General features: G+C 35.4%; 1 protein-coding gene across 1 annotated transcript; it reads right to left on the bottom strand.

Moving 5' to 3' along the window:
• Positions 1 to 776: 776 nt before the first annotated feature.
• LOC107852670 lies at positions 777 to 2,341 on the bottom strand. Its single transcript, XM_016697737.1, has 3 exons — positions 2,252 to 2,341; positions 980 to 1,400; positions 777 to 907 (listed from the first exon to the last, which is right to left on the bottom strand). The coding sequence occupies exons 1-3, from the start codon at positions 2,339 to 2,341 to the stop codon at positions 777 to 779; spliced, it is 642 nt and encodes a 213-aa protein (XP_016553223.1).
• Positions 2,342 to 24,224: the final 21,883 nt, after the last annotated feature.

Here is a 24,224-nt window from a genome sequence, read left to right as displayed (position 1 = left end):
TGTAACTTGGCTTTTGGAAGGGTTAGAAAGAAAGGGAGGCATGAGACTCAAAAATTTACATAACATTGGGTGAAGCATACAAATTTTTGAATCGAATCTTTAAGAAAATAAATTTTTTTCCCAGTTTTATTTCATTCTGGATAACATGAATTTTCTTTTGGTTGGATCGAACCCCAGAGTAGGGCTGCCTACATATCTTGTCATTGCAAGAATCATGTCAAACGTAGTTCATGAGAGTCATTCTTTTGCTTGATTTTTTTTATTTTTATTTTTATCATCAACATCATTTTTCATCCTTTTTTTGGTGAAACTTTTGACTTTTTCGAATCCAAAAGAGGGGTATGAAAGAAAGATAAAATCTCAAAAGGGGTAAGCAAAGGTTGATATACTATTCAGATAGTAGAACAAAATGCCTTCATCATTTCAATCTTTTAAAATATAAGTTCAAAACATATATAACATAATTTTACATGAATATCATACATATTATCTCTTAGCTGCACCAGCACTGATCGACATTCCTTTTATTTTGCCTTCTACATCAGTCAAATATAATGCACCACTAGGTAACATCTTCTTCGCCATGAACGGTCCTTGTCAATTAGCAGACAACTTGCCTTTGGCTTCAATCTAATGGGGAAGGGTGCATCTTAGTATAACTGGCCGACTTCAAATTTTCTGGGACACACCTTTCTATTATAGGCTCAAGCCATTCTCTTTTGGTACAGTTGTCAATGACATACCGATGCTAGCCTTTTCTCATTAATCAAACTCAATTACTCCAATCGGTTTTTTACCCACTGATCATCATCAATTTTGGCTTCCACAACAACTTGAAGAGATGGAATCTCAATTTCTGCAGGTATAACCGCTTTAGTTCCATACACCAATGAATAAGGAGTTGCACCTATTGAAGTTCAAACTATAGTATGATAACCCAATAAAGCAAAAGGCAACTTTTCATGCCATTGTCAGGAACCCTGCTCCATCTTGCGAAGTATTTTCTTTAGGTTCTTGTTGGCAGCTTTCACAGCACCATTCGCCTTCGAGCGATAAGGATTTAAATTTCGATGCATAATTTTAAATTGTTGACACACTTCATACATCAAATGACAGTTGAGATTTGCAGCATTATTCATGACAATTATCTTTGGAATGTAAAATCGACATATGTTATTGGAGTGAACAAAGTCAACCACTGCTTTCTTGGTCACTGACTTGAAAATTGTTGCTTCTACCCACTTTATGAAATAATCAATAGCTACCAAGATGAACCTATATCCATTTGAGGCGTTCGGTTTAATTCGTCTAATTTCGTCCATTCCCCAAGACACAAAAGGCCATAGAGCAGTCATTGTATGTAACTCAGATGGAGGGAAATGTATTAAATCCCCATGTACCTGGCATTCATGACATTTACGAATGAAATAAATAGAATCTCGCTCCATGGAGAGCCAATAATAACCTGCTCGAAGTATTTTTTTTTTTGCCAAAATGTACCCGCTCATGTGTGGTCCACAAATCTAGAATGTACTTTGGTCATGAATTTTGAAGCTTCTTTAGCATCTATGCACCTTAAAACTCCTAAATTTGGAGTCTTCTTATACAAGATTCCACCACTTAGGAAAAATCTGCTAACCAGACATCGAATGGTTTTCTTTTGGTTACCATCTGCATGTACGAGATATTTCCCAGCCTGAATATATTCTTTGGTATCATGGAACTAAGTCTCTCCATCAAGTTCTTCCTCAACCACATTGTAATATGTATATTGATCATGGATCTATATATGCAAGGGATCGATATAAGTATTATCGGGATGTTGGAGCATTGAAGACAAAGTCGCCAAAGCATCATCAATCTCATTATGATCTTTGGGAATATGTTTGAACTTTACTGATACAAATTATTGACAAAGATCTTGCAAACAACCTTAATACAGTATAAGCTTGTTGTCACGAGTCTCCCAATCTCCTTGGATCTGGTGGACTAGTAAATCTGAATCTCTTAACACCAATAGTTTTTCGATTCCCATGTTAATGACTCGTCTCAAACCCAAAATCCATGCTTTATATTCTTCCATATTATTTGTACAGTAGAATCAAAGTTGGGTTGTTACAGGATAATATTATCCTGATTTAGAAAAAAGGACTACCCTTATCCCTACTCCTTTTACACTAGTAGTTTAATCAAAGAATATCTTCCAACTTGAATGGCAATCATCATAAATAACCTCATCGACACATAATACCTCTTCATCCAAAAAGTAAGTCTTTAATGGCTCATATTTCTCATTGATAGGATTTTCAGCCAAATGATCCACTGATGCTTTAGCTTTCATCGCAGTTCATGTCACATAGAAAATATAAAACTCTGTGTGTAGTATCTTCTATTTTGCAAGTCTTTCTGTGGGCATAGGCTTCTGAAAAATATACTTTAAAGAATAATAAGAGAGATGAGGTAAGTAGTGTAAGATGACAAGTAATGTTTTAGCTTTTGTGCTACCCAAGTTAAGGCGTAACATGTCTTTTCAAGAAGAGTGTACTTAGACTCATAAGTGGTTAAATTTTTTCTTAGGTAATAGATAGCCTGTTCTTTTCTACCCGTGACATCATGTTGACCCAATATGCAACCAAAAGAATTGTCTAACACAGACATATACAATATCAAGAATCTTCCTGGCTCTAGAGGAACCAAAATCGGCGGATTCGACAAGTACCTATTAATTCGGTCAAATGCCTCTTGAGATTCTTCAGTCCATTCAACTTTAGCATTCTTCTTCAACAACTTGCAAAATCAGCTCATACGTTGTCGTGAGTTGGGCAATGAACCTACTGATATAATTCAACCTTCCAAGTAAACTCATCACCTCCATTTTTTTCTTTGGTGGAGGTAAATCTTGAATGGATTTTATTTTTGAAGGATATAACTCAATGCCACGACGACTGACTATAAACCCCAAGAGTTTTCCTAAGGGACTCCAAATACACATATCACTGGGTTAAGTTGAGATCATACCTTCGAAGCCTTTCAAAGAATTTCCTTAGATCCTTGACATGGTCAGACTGCTCTCTTGATTTAATGATCACTTTGTCTACATATACTTCAATCTCTTTATGCATCATGTCATGAAACATTGTGGTAATTGCCCTATGTAACCTTCCCCAGCATTCTTTAGTCCGAATAGCATAACTCGATAATAAAATATCCCTCATAACGTGATAAATAATGTTTTTTTTGCATTTTTGGGATCTATAATGATCTGGTGATACCACGCATAACAATCCATAAAGGATGCAAGATCATGTTTTTCACAATTGTTCAGCAAAATGTGGATATTAGGAAGTGAAAAATCATATTTCGGACTTGCTTTATTTAGATCATAATAATCAACACATATCTAAACTTTGCCATCCTTCTTTAGAACAGGGACAATATTTGCCAACTAAGTAGGACATTGGGCTACTCAAATGACTTTAGCCTCAAGTTGCTTGGTGATTTCCTCTTTGATTTTTACACTCATGTCAGTTTTATGTTTCCTTAACGTTTGCTTGACAGGGGGGAAAGTAGGATCAATTGACAGCTTATGAACTATCAAATAGTGCTTAAACTGGGCATATCACCGTAAGACCACGCAAAGATGTCTTTGTACTGAAGCAAAGCTTTAATTATAGATTTCTTTTGTTATGGTTGAGCATGTACTCTTATCTTAGTTCTCTAATATTTTTATGATCTCCTAAATTGATCGCCTCAATTTCATCCAAATTGGGATTTGACTTATTCTCAAACTGTTTGAAATCTTTTCTTATATCCTCAAATGCTTCCTCTTCATCGTATTCAACCTCTTTATTCATTATTTCATAATCATATTGGTTTTTAAAATTTGGTTGACATTCTTCATGCATGCCATATCATTAGAATCGGCATAGAAAGAACTGTATGATAAAAAATAAATAAGTAAATATTAGACACAAGATAAAACAAAGGAAAATTACATTTCATTAAAAACAAAAATAAAAAGAGTTTTAACCTAAAATACCTAGGTAAAGATCTGAATTATAATCCTAGAAAGATTCAAATTATAGAAAGAGAAACAAACAAGCTACCAAGACTCTTTCAAAGTAGGAAGGGGAGTGGCCTCCTAATTGTTAAGCTGGACATCAGGTCTGATGAACTGCATATCTGCATTACTGGTACCTTCCCCAATTTCAACCATATCATCTTCAATGAACATGTTTTGAAAAAGGCTGATCAATTTTGTATCATTATCATTTATTGACTCAGCAGCAGATAACATGGAGAACCCAATAGCACTGGCTTTGATGAAAGACTCGTGGAGTGGTGGTATCGGCTTAGTAAGTGGCCATGAATCTTTCTTACGCTTTTAGTCTTCTTTTTGTCCTCAAAAGTGGGCTTGGATCCCAAAACAAATGTACTGAGGCTCTCATGGAGATTTATTGGATGAGCCCTGCATTGTAAAAACATCCTTAAACCTTTTTCTGGTTCAAAACTATGCTTTAACATTTCATCACTACCATAATAGATGTTGAGGACAGTTGTGGTCTTGGAATGAGATTCTCCTTGAGGATATGCTCAATATACACTGCCTTAGAAGCTTGATGAATTAGCACTCTATCTGCAGTATCTGCTTTAATGGAGGAAATGGAGTAGTCTTTATACATGGATAAGTCTCCTTCACCATGAACAACTATTTTTTTCCTATTGTGTTTAAATTTAACCATCTGGTACAATGTTGATGCGACTACTCCGGCCCTATGAACCCATGGCCTACCTAATAATATATTATATGAAGCATTAATGTTCAGCACTTGAAAATCCACTACAAAATCTGCAGGCCTGATTGTCAATATGAGCTCAATTTCACCAATGGCATCGTTTTGCTCTGTCAAAACCTTTGACGCATCCATTATTAGATCAGATCCTTAACACATTAACATTCAACTTTTGCAAAGTTAACATAGGATAAATTTTTTCACCTGATCCTCCATCAATCGACACTCGAGTAACATAGAAATGCTCATATTTTACAGTAATGTAAAGACCTCGATTATGTCCAGTGCCTTCTACAAGCAATTCATTGTCTGAGAAAGTGATCCTATTAACCTCAGGGATCCTTCCAACAACTTTTTCTAGTTGATTTACCTTAATCTCACTGGACACACATGCCTCATTTAAATTCTTCATTATGTCCTTGCGGTGATCTTTCGAGTGTATCAATAAAGACAATAGATAAATTTGCATTGGTGTCTTCCTCAATTGTTCTACAACAGAATATTCTGGTAACTTCATCTTCTTCAAGAATTCTTCAGCCTCTTCTTCAGTAACTAAATTCTTGACTGTCATTCGTTCTTCATTGACTTGTTTATTCTTTCTTAACTTCCCTCGGGCATAACACCTCCCAGAATGGGTTAATCCCCCTACTTCATCTACCTCTTCAATTACTTCCTTCCCCTTGTGCATTACTATAATATGATCATAGTTCTAGGTGACCGCCTTGGTATTAACCATAGCTAACTGTGATATTGGTTTAATAACAATGGGAGATATTGGAGCTCTTTTTATAATTAATAGAGGCTTAACAGGTCTTTCATTAACAATGATCTTTGGTTTTACTTGACCTGATCCAACACTTTCTAGAATCTCTTTCCCTACGATGAAGGAAACTTTTAATGATTTGGATTTGTTATCACCTCCTCCACTTCTACAGGTTTTTCTTTTGTTAAATCTATAGTATTTGCTAATTTTTCCAAATCAGTTTTAATCTTAATAATGGGCTTGAAGAAAACCATAACATCATCACCACTAAGTATCACCTCGAGCATGTTTGTTTCATTATAATCTGGCAGTGTATTTTGATTGACATTTGGAGCGTCTGGACTTTGCACCATGATTTGTTATGTGTCAATCAGCTCCTGAATTGACACACAATAAATCATGGTGCAAAGTCCAGATGCTCCAAATGTCAATCAAAATCCACTGCCAGATCATAATGAAACAAACATGCTCGATTGGGCATTTGGAGAGTCTGGAATTTGCACCATGATTTGCTCTTTTCAAATACCAACATTTCTCTGTGTCATGCCCTGGGGTATCAGAACAGTATACACATCTTCTAGAATAATCCAAGTTCTTCAAGGGAGGATTCGGGATCCTTCTCTCAATTGGGCTTAGAACATTCATTTTCCTCAGCCTCTGAAACAAACTGGCTTAAGATATTTCAATAGGAGTAAAACTATCTTTGCCCATGTTATCCTTCTTATAGTTTGCTCTAGGATGAAAATTAGACCTAGGGGGCCTCTTTGAACTTGCAGGATCGGTGGATGATTTTGGATGGTTGGTGCACGCCACTGCGGGTAAGAAGGAACCCTAACATATAGTTGTGCATTATAGGTAGAATACTGAGGAGATGGAATAGAATATAATGCATTTTGTGGAGGAAGATATTGTCGTGGATGGTTATATGAGTCTTGGACATACATTTGGGATTTAGATTGTACGTAAGGGTAATATGCACACCTCTCTAATTTTGTCGAGGACCTAGCACAATATTAGTTACATCCTCTTTTCTTTTTTATCTACCAAAACATCTTGAACCATTTTGAATTGGTTGTGTTGTTTCTTTCAAAGCGGCCTAGATAATAATCTTTCCAGACTTAATTCTATTCTCTACCATCTCTCCAACTTTAATGACTTCGGCAAATGTGTTTTCAATATTAGAAAGCAAATAATGGAAGTAATCAGGTTCTTGTGCCTGTAGAAAGATATCAATTATTTCAGACTCCTTTATTGATGGTCTAACTCTTACAGCCTGTTTTCTCCATTTGACAACATATTCTCAAAAACGTTCAGTTGTCTTTGAGAATCGTGTTGATGAGCATGATATTATGGATTTTGGGGTTTGAAAGTCATTTCAGGAGGATACAACAGATCATGACTTGGTTCCCCCATATTTCTCTGTGCTATCGATTGAGGGACCGCAGTAGCTGGTGCTACAAAAGTAAAAAGTAGGCTATTTATGATAGATGAATTTGGTGGCTTCATGGTAGAAGTACCAGTAATGCCAGCCAAATTAACATACGTGCCGAACCCAGGTGGGTATAATGGATTGCTAGTTTGAACTTGAGCAGGATTTAGATCATTCGTATTCAAAAGTCCAGGGATTGAGGAAGGCGGGACTTATCCATTCAACCAATGTTGGTACATTTCCGCCATCTGTTGTTTCAATAACTTAATTTCTTCCATTAATGCTAATTTCTATGAAATCAACTAATTTTGCTCTTCCCCACTGTTAGACCCTATACCTTCTTTGCGGGTCATTTTTCGCTTTTCTTTGTATCTGGTGTTTTACGGATATGATGCCAGTTTAAACCACCAACTACTTTATCTTTTCTGTTACCAAGTAGCAAATGGGTGAGTATTACATATTTAACACATTATAATATCACGTTGTATGTTATACTTCTAGATGCATTTTCCAACCTGTCATGGAAGGCCTTATATTTCATTTTGACTTCTATAGGTGCACTTTTCAAAAATTTATGATCGAACCCTTTGGAGAGTTTCCTATGTATCATGTCAGGACATGAATCAGATCGTGCGTAGTTCGGGAAAAAACTTAACAAAAATAATTAATTCATTCTTTCTTTCTTTTAATTATTTTATTATTATTTTTTTAAGAAAATAAATAAAGTAAGTAAAATAAAATTTATAATATATATATATATAGAATATAGAAATAAACAGTCAACTTCATTACATTCCATAATTTCAAATACAAATACGACAAAATAAATGACCCAATTACTAAGATAAAACCTACTAACTGACATCAGACAAATAAAACTAAACTTAAAAAAATATGATTAGCTAAAAGACATAACATCTGAACAAGAAGTTTTTAAAATGAAACTGAAAAACTATGACAAAGGAAACAACTATCCATTTATACAACTGAACCCCACCGTCTCAAAGTCTTCAACTGATTCTTATAGCTTCAACATGCTCAATTAAGGATACATCGACTTAATATGAACTCCCAAACCCAAGTATATGTCCTCCAATGAAGTGGTGAGACACTGTGCGAAATATGGTACTTGTGCCAAAAATTCTTCACAATTCAACTACTAGTAGTCTAAACCCATTCTGGCGGTATCCTGCGCTACATGGTGGACCTTCCCTCAAAGGAAACTGAAGGCATGATCTCATTCTTAGGCCAATCGGTCTCAGGAATAGATTATCTCTCTTGCACGCTATTCACGAGCAGAAGCAACCTCCATTTATTCTCGTAATATCCCTCTTTCATGTATCCATTGATCTCTCTCTCGATCAAATTCTTCTTACATGTTCTTTTCAATATCCTACAACTGCTGGAGGCGAGATGCGACAAGCTCTGCAATATGTGACCGACTAGTGATAACCAATCTAATTTGTTCCCGAAGTGCGACCTCAATATCTGCTGACTTAGCTTTCTCTTCAGCAAATTTCCTTTGTTGTTTTTCTATTCTTGCCCTGGAATGCTCTAATTCCGCTCTCAAAGCTAAGTTGGTCTCATGATGTTCTCACATGGCTCTCTCGATCTCTATCCTAATTGTAGTTTCTTGATCTATGGGTCCCTTAACTGATATTTCTAGTCTGACTGATGGACTCGGCTGTTTTTCAAACCATTTACATTAGTCTGGGTGTACTTCTCTTTTATCACGCTCTATGACCATTGTTTTATTTCCCATGATATGAAAACCATCCCAAATCTGCTGAGCCAATCCCTCCAAAAATGGAATCTTTGGTCTAACCTCAAATACAAACACAAACATATTTTCTATTATGGGAATTACTTGATGTCTGCCTAGCTGACGTAAGACCCCGTAATGGCACATAAGGTTGAACACCCCTAATACCCATTACTAATAAGAACAGCTGAATGACAGAACTATATATGACTTGCCTCCAAGGGAACCAAGGGAGATTCCAAGTGATTTTATCTGCCATTAGAAAATGAAAAATCTTATCCCAATCTGTAATGCCATCTGGGAATTTATATTTCTCTAATCTCTCTTTGTAATCTTTGATGTGATTAAATCGTTCAAGAATAAAATTTGCCACTGTAGGACATCGGTAAAGATGCTCCACAATCCACATCTGTAGCAAGATATTACATCCCTAAAAAACCCTTTCCTTTCTGACAAACTGTCAAAGCACGATAAAGATCGGACAAGAGCATTGGTACCAGAGTATAATCTTTCTTAATCAATAAATGTACCACTCCAGCTAAACGAACATTAATTTTTCTCTCTCTCCTTGGGAGGACCATAGTGCCTAAAAGGACTACCATGAATACAAATCGTGTATGAACTTTCCAAGCCTTAAAACTTCCCTTGTTACAAAGTTGTTTATCGAACTCCTTAAACCTTTCTTTCCTTCCATATTTTTCATACAAAAACTGCAAGGAGACCCAACCTTTTTTCATTAATTTTTCTTTTGAGTTCCATATGTTCATGAGTTTGCAGAATTTGTTTATCGAGATGAGTCTTGGGGCTATAAGTTTTTTCCAATGTACCTCCCTATATCCAACATAGGATGTTATCTCCTCTAAAGTCGGGGTCAACTTAAAATCTGAAAAGTGAAATACATTGTTCCTCGGGTCCCAGAAAGTCAGCAATGCATCAACCACCCCCTACTAGGGTTGATTGTCATGATGCTTGTCAAAAAATTGAAATACTTATGTATCTCATCATAATCGAATGTATCTATTTCTTTCCACCATAACCAAAGATGCAAAGGGGCACAGTCTACAACCTGAAGCGGTACACTCTCATCCCTCTTCCTTTTTTGACACTTTCCATAAACTGGAGAAGACATGTTATACCTATGGATAGGGAGATAATACTACGAAATGTCTAGACTTAGGCAGAACTTAATTCATTAATTTTGACTTTTTAAACTTGACTCGTTAACGTGACCACTAAATTGGACTTGGATGTAAATAATTTTATTCAAAAATAGAAAAATTGAGAGAAACATAAATGACAACATTTTTATTCTTCTTTCTAAAAAGAGCAGTTATCTAAACCGACTCTATCGAAAATTTAACAATAGACTTCTAGACAATTTTGACCATGTGTTTGGAAGAAAAATACCCCCTAAATACACTTAAAAGAAAATGACTTAGAAATAAAGAAAGAAAAATGATTGTTTTATATATGAAGTATAAAAATATCAACCTCACGACCCCCAAAGGTTTGGGACTATTAAGATATAAATATACATTAATTTATCAAAACTAGATCACAACCCCTTAAGGTTCAGGGCTATTCGAATTTATATATTTTATATTTTTATTTTGTAAAAACTTAGTTTCATGATCCCTAAAGATTCAGGGTTATTAAAATATATAATAAAATTAAATTTAAGGAAAAAAGGAAAGATCAAAGAAGAATGGGGAAAATAAGATAAAATATTAATAATAATAATAATAATAATAATAACGAAAATAGTCATATTTTTTATTATTACTATTATTTTTCAAAAAATATCTTTTAATAAATTTGTGAATAATAATTTTTAAAATACAGGGTCGTATCCCGATAAGGATTTCCTACGTATCTCACTAAAGAGTGAGAATCAAACCCTCATAGTTCATGAAGATCTTGAAAAAATAAAACTATGTATATTTTTAATCTCTTTGAAAAGGATATTATTAAATTTGTGGACAAAATCTTCTCTTTACATTTCGTCAAGATGCCTAAAAGTCAGTCAATAATCAAATGGCTTTTCAAATAAATATCAAAGAGCACGTAGAATGCTCATGTTGGTCAAAAGAGGGACACCTGTCCTAGACAGACCCAGCCCCTGTGCCGAGTCCCACTAAGTCAAATGCATATGATGCAAATAAAGCGGAACCTAATAGGGATAACCAGATTTTGAGTTTTCAGTTCTTCTAAGTGTAAGCCTAATAGAGTTAGGTGTCTAGACTGGCGTACCCAAGCGGACACTCGAGTCGGGGAGGGATAACTTGTTCAGTAGCAGTACTACTCCGCCTTCGTTGCCGATAGGAACCCCACCTAACATGTGTGACTTTAATCCTTCACCAGGTTCCTTGACACTCCGGCTATCTCAAAAAGAAAGTAGGATGCATACGCTGCATTCCTTCTATCCTATTTCAAAGACTTAGAGGGGCTGCGCAAGAGAAGACAATTTATGAAACAGTTCAATAATATCAAAGTGGTAAATGAGTGACAAGTAGCACATAAGGCCAACAAACACAATTTAAAAATAATTAAAGCAAGTAAAAGTTAATTTTTAAATCTCGAATTCTTATTAATCCACAGCGAAGTCACCAAAGATATCACACCCCTTTTTTGCATGAGGGATCCGAATCGAAGGATTTTTCCAATTAAAGTGACGGTTTTGAATAGGGATTAGGTTATTTACAGAGTCTCCAATTAGAATTGAGTTATGGTGTTTCAAGTCACCTTTTTTGAATACCCAATCAAAAGAAAGTTGACTCTATCATTATTGATCTGCAAAAATAGAAGATTGGATAAGGAATTCTGTTGACCGAGGAAAAAGTGTGAGGCACTCCTTGAATCCCGTGGTTCTAGAACGGTCGCTCTTATTGACTTATATTGACTAAAACTATTTTGATAAATTATGTTAAGGTCTAAAATTGCTCATTTTTATTATACTAAAATTTGTCTATAACTCGTGTATTAAATCGGAGAAAAATAATTTTAAAAATATTTGTAAAGTTGCATTATTGCATCTTTGAATTTTAAAATATCTCGAAAAGATGTGTATGTCGCATTCTTTACTTGAGATGAATATTTAAAACGCATCTAAAATTTGTCTAGCGTTAAAACATTGATTTATCTTTTGTAAACTTGTAACAATTTATCTGTTCGAAATACTATTTATTCTGATAATATTCGAAAATAATATTCAACTAAAGTAATTAATTAATTTGATAAAAAATTATTAAGTTTCATGAAAGAATAAAAATAATACAACTCCTAAAGTCAAAAACATACTTTGTAACTTCAAAACCAAAATAATAAAGATTTCTCCACTTTTTTATCTCATTTTTAATTTATGTCTACTATTTTACTACTTTAGCTAGTAAGAGATCTGATATTTAACAATTCCCCTTGCTTTTTAACATTAAAGTCATGAGACAAATATAACAAAATAAACATTAACACAATAAAAACTAGTGATTCCAAAAAACTTTATCGGGGAACGGAGAAACTTCGGCCAGATCTGGTAGGGTTGGAAAGGAAGAAATAGAGGGCGACAGCAGTGGAGGCCGATGGGGGCACACATTCTGGAGATGGAGAATGAAGACGCTGGCAATTTTGCAGGCTGCTACTACTGCTCCATTAAAGAGGGGGTCGTTTTTCGGTGAGGGATACAGTTTAGCCGATTTTTCAATGCGTTTACCGACGGCAATGGACGGTTGACGCCGAGAAAAAGGGAGGGGTGTGGGGCGGGGCCGGATCTATTGGTTGGCGGCATTTTTTGGTAAGTCTTGGTCGGATCTGAGAGAGCGGGCGATTCCGGTGAACTCCTCGACGGAAAAACTAGTTCAAGCCACTTTACTCTTTCTCTTCTTTTTTTTACTCTATTTGTAATTGTAGATGCATATTTTCTTTTTTTTTTTACTGTGCATTCATGGATTTGTGTTTATAACTGTGTAAAAAAGATGGAGTAGTGTGCATGTGCAGTGTACTGAGAATATATTTGTGTGTGTAATGTGCCTACAGGGAATTGTGTGTGAGTGTATATGTATTTTCTTCCTTTTTCTTTTTTCAATCACAAAAAAGACAAATGAATTTACACAAAATAAAGGAAAGCAAATTCATAACATAAATTTCTCTATACAAAATTATGTATAGCAACGAGAAATTTTTATCTAACACGAACATAGTGTGAATCTATTATAATAACAATTCTAAAAAAAAATAAGAGAATAAGCATTACTTAAACATTTTCATATATGCTTTTCCACAGTAAAATTTACAACGTAAATGATTCGATATTGGAGAGGAACCTATAATAAATTAAACTAATTAATATCCAAAGTAATCTGTCACCGAAAACTTTGAGCGGAACTTCAAAACTCAAATTCTGACTCCTTCTCTTCTTTATTTTCTCTTTGTTTTTCTTTTAACTTCAAGTCGTTTCTCACTTTTTCTCTCTATTTTCTGATGCAGTGTGATAGTGTAGATTGTACGTTGTTTTTCTGAGGGTGAAGAGTCCTTAAGTACAGGAATTGTTGTGGGGGGGGGGGGGGGGGGGTGGGGGGGAGTAGTTACTTCAGAAAAGGGGGAGGGAATTTAAATTTTAAAATAAAATTCTTTTTTTTGGCTATTAATAATAATAATAAATAAAAATAAATAATAAATAAAAATAAATGAATAAGTAAATAAAATAATAGAATATTAATAATAATAAATATAAATATAACTAATTAATTTTTATATTTAGGAAAATATAATAAAAATTTATAAATATCCTTGAATAAATATAATTAAAATAGTACTAAAACTACTAGCATGTTTATTTAAAATTTAAAAAGGAAAATATTTTTGAATTTTTGTATTATTTTTTTAAAAAATTATAATAAATTAAAATACCTCAAAATTTTAAGTTATTTATTTTTTAACTAAAAAATTATTAAAATAAAATAAAAATAAGAATTTAAATAATATTAGACCAAATAAAAATATTTAATATCGAAAAATAAGTTAAAATTCAAGGAGGATAAAAAATTACGTGTCTACAGTAAGAAAAGAAAACAAACTTAATCCATAATAATAATAGTGATGTTCTTGGCTTCAACCCCGGAAAGAGTTTGTTTAGCCACACATAGTCATAATCATAATCACAATGTTGTAATTAATAACTAAAAACATGAATGAACTAAATAAAATTAATAAAAAACTAATTATGAAGTTGTAGCGCTCCCTTGATCTCCAAAATATGTCACAAGATATGTAAAAACGTGACACAACATGTATTTATAGCATAGGAGTAAGCCAAGTCTGTATAGGAGTTGATTTAGCTTAAAACGCCAGGGGTGGAGTGGAGCATGCATCGCACCCTCCATTACTATGGAATGGAGCATGCAACTCACCCTATATTCCATAGGAATAGAGCATGTGACTCATGTTAATCGCATGGTGCTACTGGAAGTTCTCCTCCGAATTTTGGTTAAGTGTTGGTCTTTCCTCCTTTCATCCCTTGTCTTGTGGTGTCTTTCCAATGATTTTACTGACTCTATATCATACATATATCATCAAGCTCATAAAGGATCATACAAGAACAAACCACACGAATTAGAGGTACAAATAACACTATATCGATAACGATGAATCAAAAACAAGAGCTTAGACTAAGCAAATTTTCATGATCTTTCACTTCAAGTTTCAACTCTTTCCTTGACTCATTTGAAATTTGTACACTCCTAATACTTTGTTCCACATACAATAACACTTTTAAAACCATTTGGAACACATAGAACTCACTAGAATCCAACAAGATAGAGTAGACAAGCCACTAGCTCAAGTTAGAAAGACTAGTTTTCCCTATTGAACTCTAATTGACTCTTTGAAGTACCAACTTACTTGGAATTCACTTGGAACCTTATAAACACATGATTTAACACTTTGATACACATTTATCTCATTATCAACCAATATATCATAGAATCATCCTCAAAACAAGGCTAAAGAAACTAGAATAGTGACACTAGAATGTATAAATACACCCAAAATCAGGAAGACCAAATTAAAAATCATCAAAGTTTAGAGGCCTTAAAAATGACCAAGTCCCAAAACTTAGTAAAATTTTTAGGCCGTAATTCCCTTATTCATGCAACTAGAAGCTAAACTGAGCTAAGAATAATACAGGGTATTACAATATCTCCCCCTTGGGAACATACGTCCTCGAATGAGACTAATTAGACTGAGAGTACTGAACTAAGGTAACTGAGATGACCTACTGAACATGCATGACTGGGAACATGAATACAAAACTGATTCTGAAACATGATACATGAACTGAACTAATTTTGTGAATGCATGTAATAACATAAGAATAATTATATAGTTGGAATTGAGAATGGGAAAGAGTCAATCTATGGAGAACCGTTACCTCAAGCTGAGCCTGAGTTTATGGATAAAAGATGAGGTTACTTGGTATACATATATGTTTCTGCTTCCCAAGTAGCTCCCTTAACGGACTAATTCCTTCATAGAACTTTAACCAAGGGAACTTGTTTGTTCCTTAGTCTACGATTCTGACGATCTAGGATCTCAACTGGAATTTCTTCGAAAGAAAGGCTATCCTGAACACCTATACTTTCTAAAGGAATAACAACAGCTAAATCACCAACACATTTCTATAGCAAAGAAACATGAAACACTGAATGCACTGATGCTAAATCTGCAGGCAACTCAAGCTCATAAGCTACCTTTCTAAAATTATTCAAAATTTAATAAGGGCTAACATAGCAGGGACTGAGCTTCCCCTTCTTGCCAAATCTCTTCAATCCCTTCATGGGCGAGATTTTAAATAGACTAAGTCACCAACATCAAAATCAAGGTCTTTACTTCTCACATCTGCATAAGATTTCTGGTGACTTTGGGTTGTCTTCAGCTTCTCTCAAATCAACTGAACTTTCCCCATCACCTCAAACACTGAATCTGGCCCTATCAAAGCAGCCTCACCTGCTTCAAATCAATCAATAGGAGACCTATATATCCTCCTATAGAGAGCTTCAAGCGGAGCCATCTGAATACTGGAGTGATATTTGTTATTGTAGGCGAATTCAATCAAGGGTAAGTGGTCATCCCAACTACCCTTAAAATCAATAACACATCTCTCAACATGTACTCTAAGGTCTTAATGTTCCTCTCTTCCTGATCATCGATATGAGGATAAAAAGCAATACTGAGATGAACATGGGTACCAAAACCCTTCTAAAAAGCCTTCTAAAAGTGAGAGGTAACTGAGTACCTCTATCTGATATGATAGACAATAGAACTCCATAAAACTTAACAAACTCCCTAATATAAAGCCTGGCATAATCCTCAGCAGAAGACAAAGTATGAACTAGCAAGAAATAAGCTGATCTAGTCATTCTATCCACAATGGCCCATATTGAATCATGCTGACGATGAGAATGAGGCAAACCCATCACAAAATTCCTATTCACCACTTCCCACTTCCAAGTGGGGAATTTGAACTCCTACATTAAACCACTAAGTCTCTGGTTCTCAACTTTATCCTGCTGAAAATTTGAACGCTTAGCCACAAACTTTACAACATCTTTCTTCATTTCATTCCACCAATAGATTTTTTGGAAGTCACGGTACATCTTAGTGGCTCCTGGGTAAATGGAATATATCGCACCATGTACCTCCGCTAAAATACGTTGCCTCAAACCATCAACACATGGAACACATAACCTTCTCTGACAACAAAGCACACCATCTTCCCCTTGAGAGAAAACCTCTACTTTCTTATCTCTAACTGCCTCCTTCAACTTAACTAGACTAGGATCCCTATCTTACTTTTCTTTTACTTCAGCAACTAATGAGGATTATGAACCATTTTAAACCTATAGGTTTCCTTTAGCTGAATTAATCAATCGTACACCCAATCTAGCAAAATGATGAACCTTCCTAACTAACTTCTTATTATCATTCCCAACATGAGCAACACTACTCATAGATAGTCTACTAAGGCATCTTTCACTACATTGGCCTTGCTCGAATGATACAATACACTCATATCATAATCTTGTAACAACTTAAGCCACCTTCTCTGACGAAGATTAAATCTTTATACGAGAACACATACTGAAAACTTTTGTGACCCGTGAACACATCAACATGAACCCCTTAAAGATAATGCCTCCAATTTTTCTAGGAAAAAACAACAGCTGCCAACTCAAGATCATGGGTAGGATAATTCTTTACATGGGGCTTAAGATGTCTAGAGTCATAAGCTATGACCTTACCTCTATGCATCAACACACAACCAAGACCAACTCTAGAAAAATCACAGTAAACTACAATCCCATTTGAACTATCTGGCAAAGTCAAGACTAGGACTTGAGTGAGTCGAGTCTTCAACTCCTGAAAACTCTTCTCATATGAATCGGACCACTGAAACTTGACTTTCTTCTGAGTTAATCAAGACATGGGAGATGCAATGAAAGAGAACCCTTCAACAAACCATCTGTAATAACCAGCCAAATCTAAAAAACTCCTGATATCTAATGGAGAGATAGGTCTGGGCCAGTTTCTCACTACTTTGGTCTTTTGAGGGTCAACTCGAATGCCATCACCGGAGATAATATGGCCAAGAAAAGCTACTGATCTTAGCCAAAACTCATACTTACTAAACTTGGTTAACAACTGATGGTCTCTAAATGACTGTAATACAATTCTGAGATGGTCTGCATAATCATTTTCACTACGGGAATAGACAAGAATATCATCAATGAAGACTATGATGAATATGTACAAGTACTGTTTGAACACTCTGTTCATCAAGTCCATAAAATATATAGGGGCATTCATTAGTACAAAAGACATAACTAGGAATTCAAAGTGACCATACTGAGTTCTGAAATCTATTTTCGAAATGTCACATTCTCTGACTCTGAGGTAATGATATCTGGATTTGAGGCCTATCTTAGAGAAGTAACTGGCACCCTAAAGTTGGTTGAATAAGTCATCAATCCTGAAGAGTGGATACTTATTATTTATTGTCACTTTGTTCAATCGGTGATAATAAATGCACATTCTGATAGAACCGTCTTTCTTATGTACGAACAAGACTAGAGTGCCCCATGGGAAAACACTAGGCCAGATGAATTCCTTATATAAGAGATATTTCAACTGTTCTTTCAATTCCCTAAACTTAGCTAGAGCCATTCTGTAGGGCGGAATAAAGATAGGTTGGGTATCTAGAAGGAGATCTATTCTGAAGTCAATTTCCCTTTCGAGAGGAACTCCGAGGAGACCTTCAGGGAACAAATCAGTAAATTCCCTTACTACTGAAACTAAATTGAGACTTGGAGTCTTAGAACTAGAGTAGTTGACTCGAACAAGATGATAAACATATACCTTAGAAATCATTTTTCTTGCCTTAAGATAGGAAACGATCTGACCCCCAAGCCCAGAGGTACTAACCCTCCATTCAATCACTGGTTCATTAGGAAACTAAAATTGAATGACTCTATTTTTGTAATTAACTAAGGCATAACATGAGTGGAGCTAATCCATGCCGAGAATAACATCAAAATCAGTCGTATCTAACTCCACAAGGTCCACTGAGGCAACTCTTTGGGATACTATAATCAGGCAGTTCCTGTATACCCGTCTGGATATAATGGAGCTACCTACTAGTAGACACTAAGAATATTCTGCTAAAGATTTAGGACTGACACTGAAATCGACTTCTATATAGGGGTTACAAAGGAGAGTGAAGCTCCAGAGTCTAATAAATTATAAACATGAAGATGAATGACCTGTAACATACTCGTAACTACATCAGGAGAACTTTCCTGATTATGTCGGGTCTAGAGAGCATACAACATATTCTGACGCTGCCCACTGGTTGCGCTAGAAGCAGTACCCCACTGAGTTGGGCGACCGACTGGAACTAGAAGACAGTTGGACTGACCCTGCTGACCAACCTTTAGGTAATATTTGACTCCGTGGCCTGGATTTCCATACTCAAAACACACATCACTGCCAGCTCTATACAAAACCTGATGATGCCACCATATTTCTCGCAGAGCGGATAAGTACGACCACTATTTACACTACTTTGGGACTTAGAACCTGGTGCCATATCCCGACTATATTTCTTGAACTTAGGCACTGGTGCACTTGCTGAAGATGGATGAGAAAAGTTAAAACTACCTATTCTGGCCCTCTTATTCTTTCTCTTTTTCTCCTTAGGCTTCTTTTTCTCAATCTGCTGAGCATGAACCATAAGTCTAGATAAGTCCATCTCCTTAATCAATATGGTATACCTACATTCCTTAACCACACTAGCAGTTACACCAGACATGAACTTACTCATTCTAGGCCTATTATCTTCAACCACATTAGGAGCATACCTCGCCAACTGAGTAAACTTAAACGAGTACTCCTTCATACTCATGCGGCCCTAATTCAAATTAATGAACTCTTAAATCTTAGCCTCCCTCAGCTCTAATGGGAAGAACGTATCTAGAAAATCCATGGCTAATTTCTCCCACTCAACAGGCCCTGCATCAATACCATGGTCCTCCTTCCACTGCTTAAACTAGGTATGATCTACATCTTCCAACTGATATGCAACCAACTCTGCACTCTTACTTAAAGTGATACCCATAATATCTATCACCATCTGAACCATATCAAAAAACTCATGCGGATCCTCTGCAGACTTGGATCCTAAAAATGAAGGGGGATTCATTCGGGTGAAATCCTAAATCGTAGCTGCAGCTGTATTTGCCACTGGATTGGTTGGGGTAATAGCTCATTGATTGTTATAATCCACTACTGAATAAGCTAACATAGTAAAAACAACTCTGAACTCGAAGTGAGAGGAATGTTCATTCAGGGGATCTTTCAGAATAAGCGAAGGTGCGGGCTAGTCCCCATCCTTTCTTTCGTTCTTTCTTCTGGGAGGCATAGTCTATAAACGGAATGAAGGATGAGTTAGAAAGATAGTTTAAATAGATCTCATGCTTATTCGCACAACATAAATACTAAAAGAAGGGAAACTATTCCTAAAATATCTCATAGCCTCTTGTCCATAAGTGCAGCGCGCTTCACACCCATGCACAAGACTCTACTTAACACGACTTTTATACTCCCTAGGAGACTTTAAAACCTTAAGCTGTGATACTAAGTTTTGTCATGACCCGAGGCTACCCCCTTGTTACGACAACGGTGCTTACAGTCAGAGGTGACCATAAGCTAACCCATGTGTTGGTACCTTCTAAGAGAATTGAATAAAATAATAATAATGGATTGTAATACCCCATATTTTTTCTAAGTTAAATTTGTTCCTAGAATGTTAAGGAATAACTTCCAAAATGGAGAATATTTATTTCGTGTGAAATTTTCTAGATTTAGACTTTCTGTTGTCTGGGGAATTGAATAACCTTATTATCGATATCAAATTTGCCTAATTCTAATACTCTGTTGAGAAGTTAGAGCATTTTTAAGTTGACAGTGTGCCACCTAGGCGCCCACCGCATCGCGAGGAGGGTAAAATGACAATCTTCACATTCTAGTGGACCTCCCGATGTTGGCGCATCACGAAGATGTCCTATTGTCAAAATCTAGTAGCCCAATGTGATAGTGGCGCATCACGCCAATGGCTAAAATGGCATTTCAAAGGGGTACCGCGATGGTGGCGCGTCAGAGTTTGTCCAATTCCCAATTGTCCAAATTTCAGTGAGCCACTACGATAGTGGTACATCACGGTGGCCTGCCAGTTTGGAAAAATATTGCATTTTTTAGTTTCAACTTTGAGTTTAATAGGGGTATTTTGGTCAATCCCTAAGGCCCCAATTTGTCCAAAACAAGGAATTAATCATATTCAAGGCACTTTATGCCCAATTTCATCCATTCTCTCTCAAAGCAAAATCCTAGAGCTCCAAAGCTTGAGCTCCAAGAAATCAAACTCCTCCATAGTTTCTCCAAGAAAGCTTAAGATTGAGGATTCCCAGGATAAGATAATCAAGAACTCATCTTCAAGAACTCAAATAGGAATCAATAATTCAAGTTTCTCCATCTAATCATCTACCAAGGTATGTGGGATTTGTGAACAAGGATCCTCTTCCATCCTTATGCCCAAAACCAAGCTTTTATTTAAAATTCATATGATTTTGAATGATTATATATGAGATTTGAATTAGGGTTCATATCCTTTATTGCTATTTGCAATATTATGAGTTTACGAGAGAATTTAAAGATGAATAACATGTCTATTTTTATGTTTTCATGCTTATGGCAGTAATTTCCAGATTTTGAGTTTAATTATCACTGATTTCACTATCAAGCATGATTATTGTGATATTTTGACACGAGTTTGATGCATGGGTTGTTAAGTCCCAAGTTTATATGTTGATATTTCAAGATAAATGATGCTTTAAGCATCATATAAGCTGATCATTTTAGATTTACAATAAAGTTTTGATCTTTTAATGCTCAGATAAGTTTTAAAATCTACTTTATAGATTTATTACAGATTACAGAAAGCAAAATAGCTTCATTTATAGATTGATTCAGATAAGCGCATGATTGGTTTTATAATAAACCCTTATGCTAGTTTTAAAGTGGATTTCCAACAAGATGAGCGTAGCAAACTAAAGGGAGTAGTATTTAGCACCAAGTTGGGTATGATTCCAAGGGCTCATACCCCAGAACTACACGCCACCATAAAATTGAGATTAAAGTGCCCATAGTAGGCTGAGATAGTCATTACTTAAGCTAAGGTTATACTTTCTGGAAAGAGTATAACACCTCTCCCCAACATGAGATTTCTTTCTTAGGAGGATGAGATATTGGAATCCATGTAGCTCTCATGGTTTATGTTGGTTAAGAGAACCTCTCTACTAGTAAAGAAAAGCTTTGAAAGAATTCCCTTAAGATAAAGTGTTTTCCTTACAGCTTAATGGTAAAGATTTTTAGAATAGTTTCTTAGAAAATAATAACAAAAAGCTTTTAGAAAAGTAAGTGTAAAGGCTCATAACTATATTTATATTATACTTTACAGAAAGATATTAGCTATAGATTTCAGCTTTCAAATTTCAGATTTAAGAGTGAGTCCTTTCTACACTTAGGCAATATATTTAAAGAGATGATACAAGTACAGCTTTTAGAACTAAATGTTATGACTCATTAGAATTATAAAGTATGATTTGTTTCTTATCATTTCAGTATTTCAGATATTCCAGCTTATGTGAGTTATTTACATTTAGCATGCATTGTTTTATAAATTATGATGATAAGATGATGTTTTACTTATGCATTTCACCCCCATATACTCAGTACATCCTTAAATTACTGGTCCACATAATGTCTATGTGCTACATTGTCACATAATGTAGGTTCAGGTGCTCAGTATCAGCAGTGTGAGTAGTTTGAGCATCTTCATCTACATTCGACAGTTGGTGAGTCCTCATAGTTCGGGGACTTATTTATTCAGATTCTGCAGCTTACTAGTTTTATATGATTCAGTATTATTTTTAGACAGTTTGAGTTAGCTGGGGTCTGTCCCAGTGACTCTCTAGTATTAGTAGTAGAGGCTTGTCAAACTACTAGTTTTGATTTAGCTTATTCAGTATTGAGATTTTAGACATTATTTCAGATATTATATTCAGATAATTTTCCGCATTTAGAATGGCTCTTATATCTACATTTCCTTATTATGAGATTCAGATTTAGTAATAGGCAGACAGGGTTAGCTTAAGGCTACTCATAGTATTAAGCACCGTGTGACATCTCAGGACCAGGTTTCGGGGCATTACATGGATATATGCAGAAAATAACTAATAAAGCCATAAAATCTGAATACTGAAAAATACAAATGAATTCACAAGTTTGAAATAATTGATAAGACTGATAAAACTGACTAGCTATCTAACTGACTGTCAGAACGTCTAAAAAGGTTTTAACTGACTGTGGAGTTGATTGGATAAGCCCCCAACTAACTCTGACTGACTGAAAATATGAAACTACTAAAATAACTGAAATAATAAATCCTGCCCACGATGGATGAGGACTCACCACTACTGCTGCTGGGTATGCTGAACTGTCTAAGCACGGTCGAGAAACTGTGCGTCCAAACCTATGGTATGAGACATCATAGCGAAAAAAGGTATATGGTCAATACTTTGAATGTACTAGTATATGAGATGAGGTTAGGCTGATATACATGGAGTACTATGCATATAAAATAAGGACTAACTGAATGGCATGAGATAACTGAACATAAATACATGAAAACTATGCCATTTGAGAATGCAAGACCAAGCATAAATTTGCAATCTAAAATAAGTCTGAAATCTGAAAAACTGTAAACTATATAATTAAATAACTAAAAGTCTGTACACTTGGTCAAGCAAACTTGAACTAAGAATTCACTGACATACTATACTGAGACTGTGGGAGGTATTATCTCACTGACATGTCCCAATCTGAGCTAATCGGTGTCCAACCTGTAACCCCAGTTGGAAGGGTGTTAGTACCGTGCCACGGGTACTAACACTGGCTATGTGGATCCACTAAATTGATGTCCCAAAGGACTAATGAGTCACCCTCAACTGGCAGGTGCTCTAATGAGATATGTGTTATCCAAAACTGGAAGCTAAACACCTTGTCAACCCTCAACTGGTAAGTTGACATCTCTGACATGCACTGGATACGTAGTTCTGGAACTCAGGGACTGCTACTAAAGGTCACAGCCTCTACTGGCGGGCGAGCCCCTATCCCTGGGTTCGTTCGATGCTAAATACTACTCCTAACTAAATTGATACTGAAACTGAAACTGGACCGAGTTTGACTGAACATGATTTCATGACTGATAGTGCTCATTATGATCATAATAAATATGAATAATTATGGTTTGACTGAATCATACTTGAAAATCTAAAAATCATCTAAAATATGTAGGTATCGGGTGTTCATAACCCATCAGCACTGAATAATCACTGAATGTAATAACAAGCTTAAAACTGTGGTAAGGATCATGGTTTAAAACTCATAAGCATAGACATTTCATCAAACATGTGGGGATCATGAATTTAACATGGGAATGCTTTCTAAGAATCATAAAGTTAGTATTCATCATAAAATTCACTTGAATAAAGCATGGGAAATTTAAATTCATAGCATGAGGAATTCAAAATCTTGCATAGAATCATACATGGGTTGAATTACATTTAAATTACCATGGAAACATGAATTAAAACTATCTTAAACAATACAAACTATAATAATGCTAGAAAAATTCAATATTTAATCGAAAAGAAGGTTTTTGGGCTCCATGGATGAAAGAAACTCATGAATGAACATTCCACATGCCTTAAATACTTTAACTTGAAAGAGAAACACTAATCTTGATGCTTTCTTGAAAGTTCTTGAACTTGGGGAACTTGAATTCTTAATTTCTTGGGGAGAAAGGAATTGAAT

The sequence above is a fragment of the Capsicum annuum genome, chromosome 1 (assembly GCF_002878395.1).
Source record: "Capsicum annuum cultivar UCD-10X-F1 chromosome 1, UCD10Xv1.1, whole genome shotgun sequence".
Taxonomy (NCBI): domain Eukaryota; kingdom Viridiplantae; phylum Streptophyta; class Magnoliopsida; order Solanales; family Solanaceae; genus Capsicum; species Capsicum annuum.
The sequence above is the reverse complement of the archived record's forward strand: the minus strand, read 5'-3'. Positions and strand labels throughout refer to the sequence as shown.

Excerpts from the sequence above, each read along its gene's own strand:
- LOC107852670 (XM_016697737.1), bottom strand. The coding sequence starts at position 2,341 with ATGAAAGCTAAAGCATCAGTGGATCATTTGGCTGAAAATCCTATCAAT. Across the intron at positions 1,401-2,251 it reads CTTACTTTTTGGATGAAGAG|GTACATGGGGATTTAATACA; the intron begins GTATTATGTGTC and ends CATGAATGCCAG. Across the intron at positions 908-979 it reads ACTTCGCAAGATGGAGCAGG|GTGCAACTCCTTATTCATTG; the intron begins GTTCCTGACAAT and ends GAACTTCAATAG.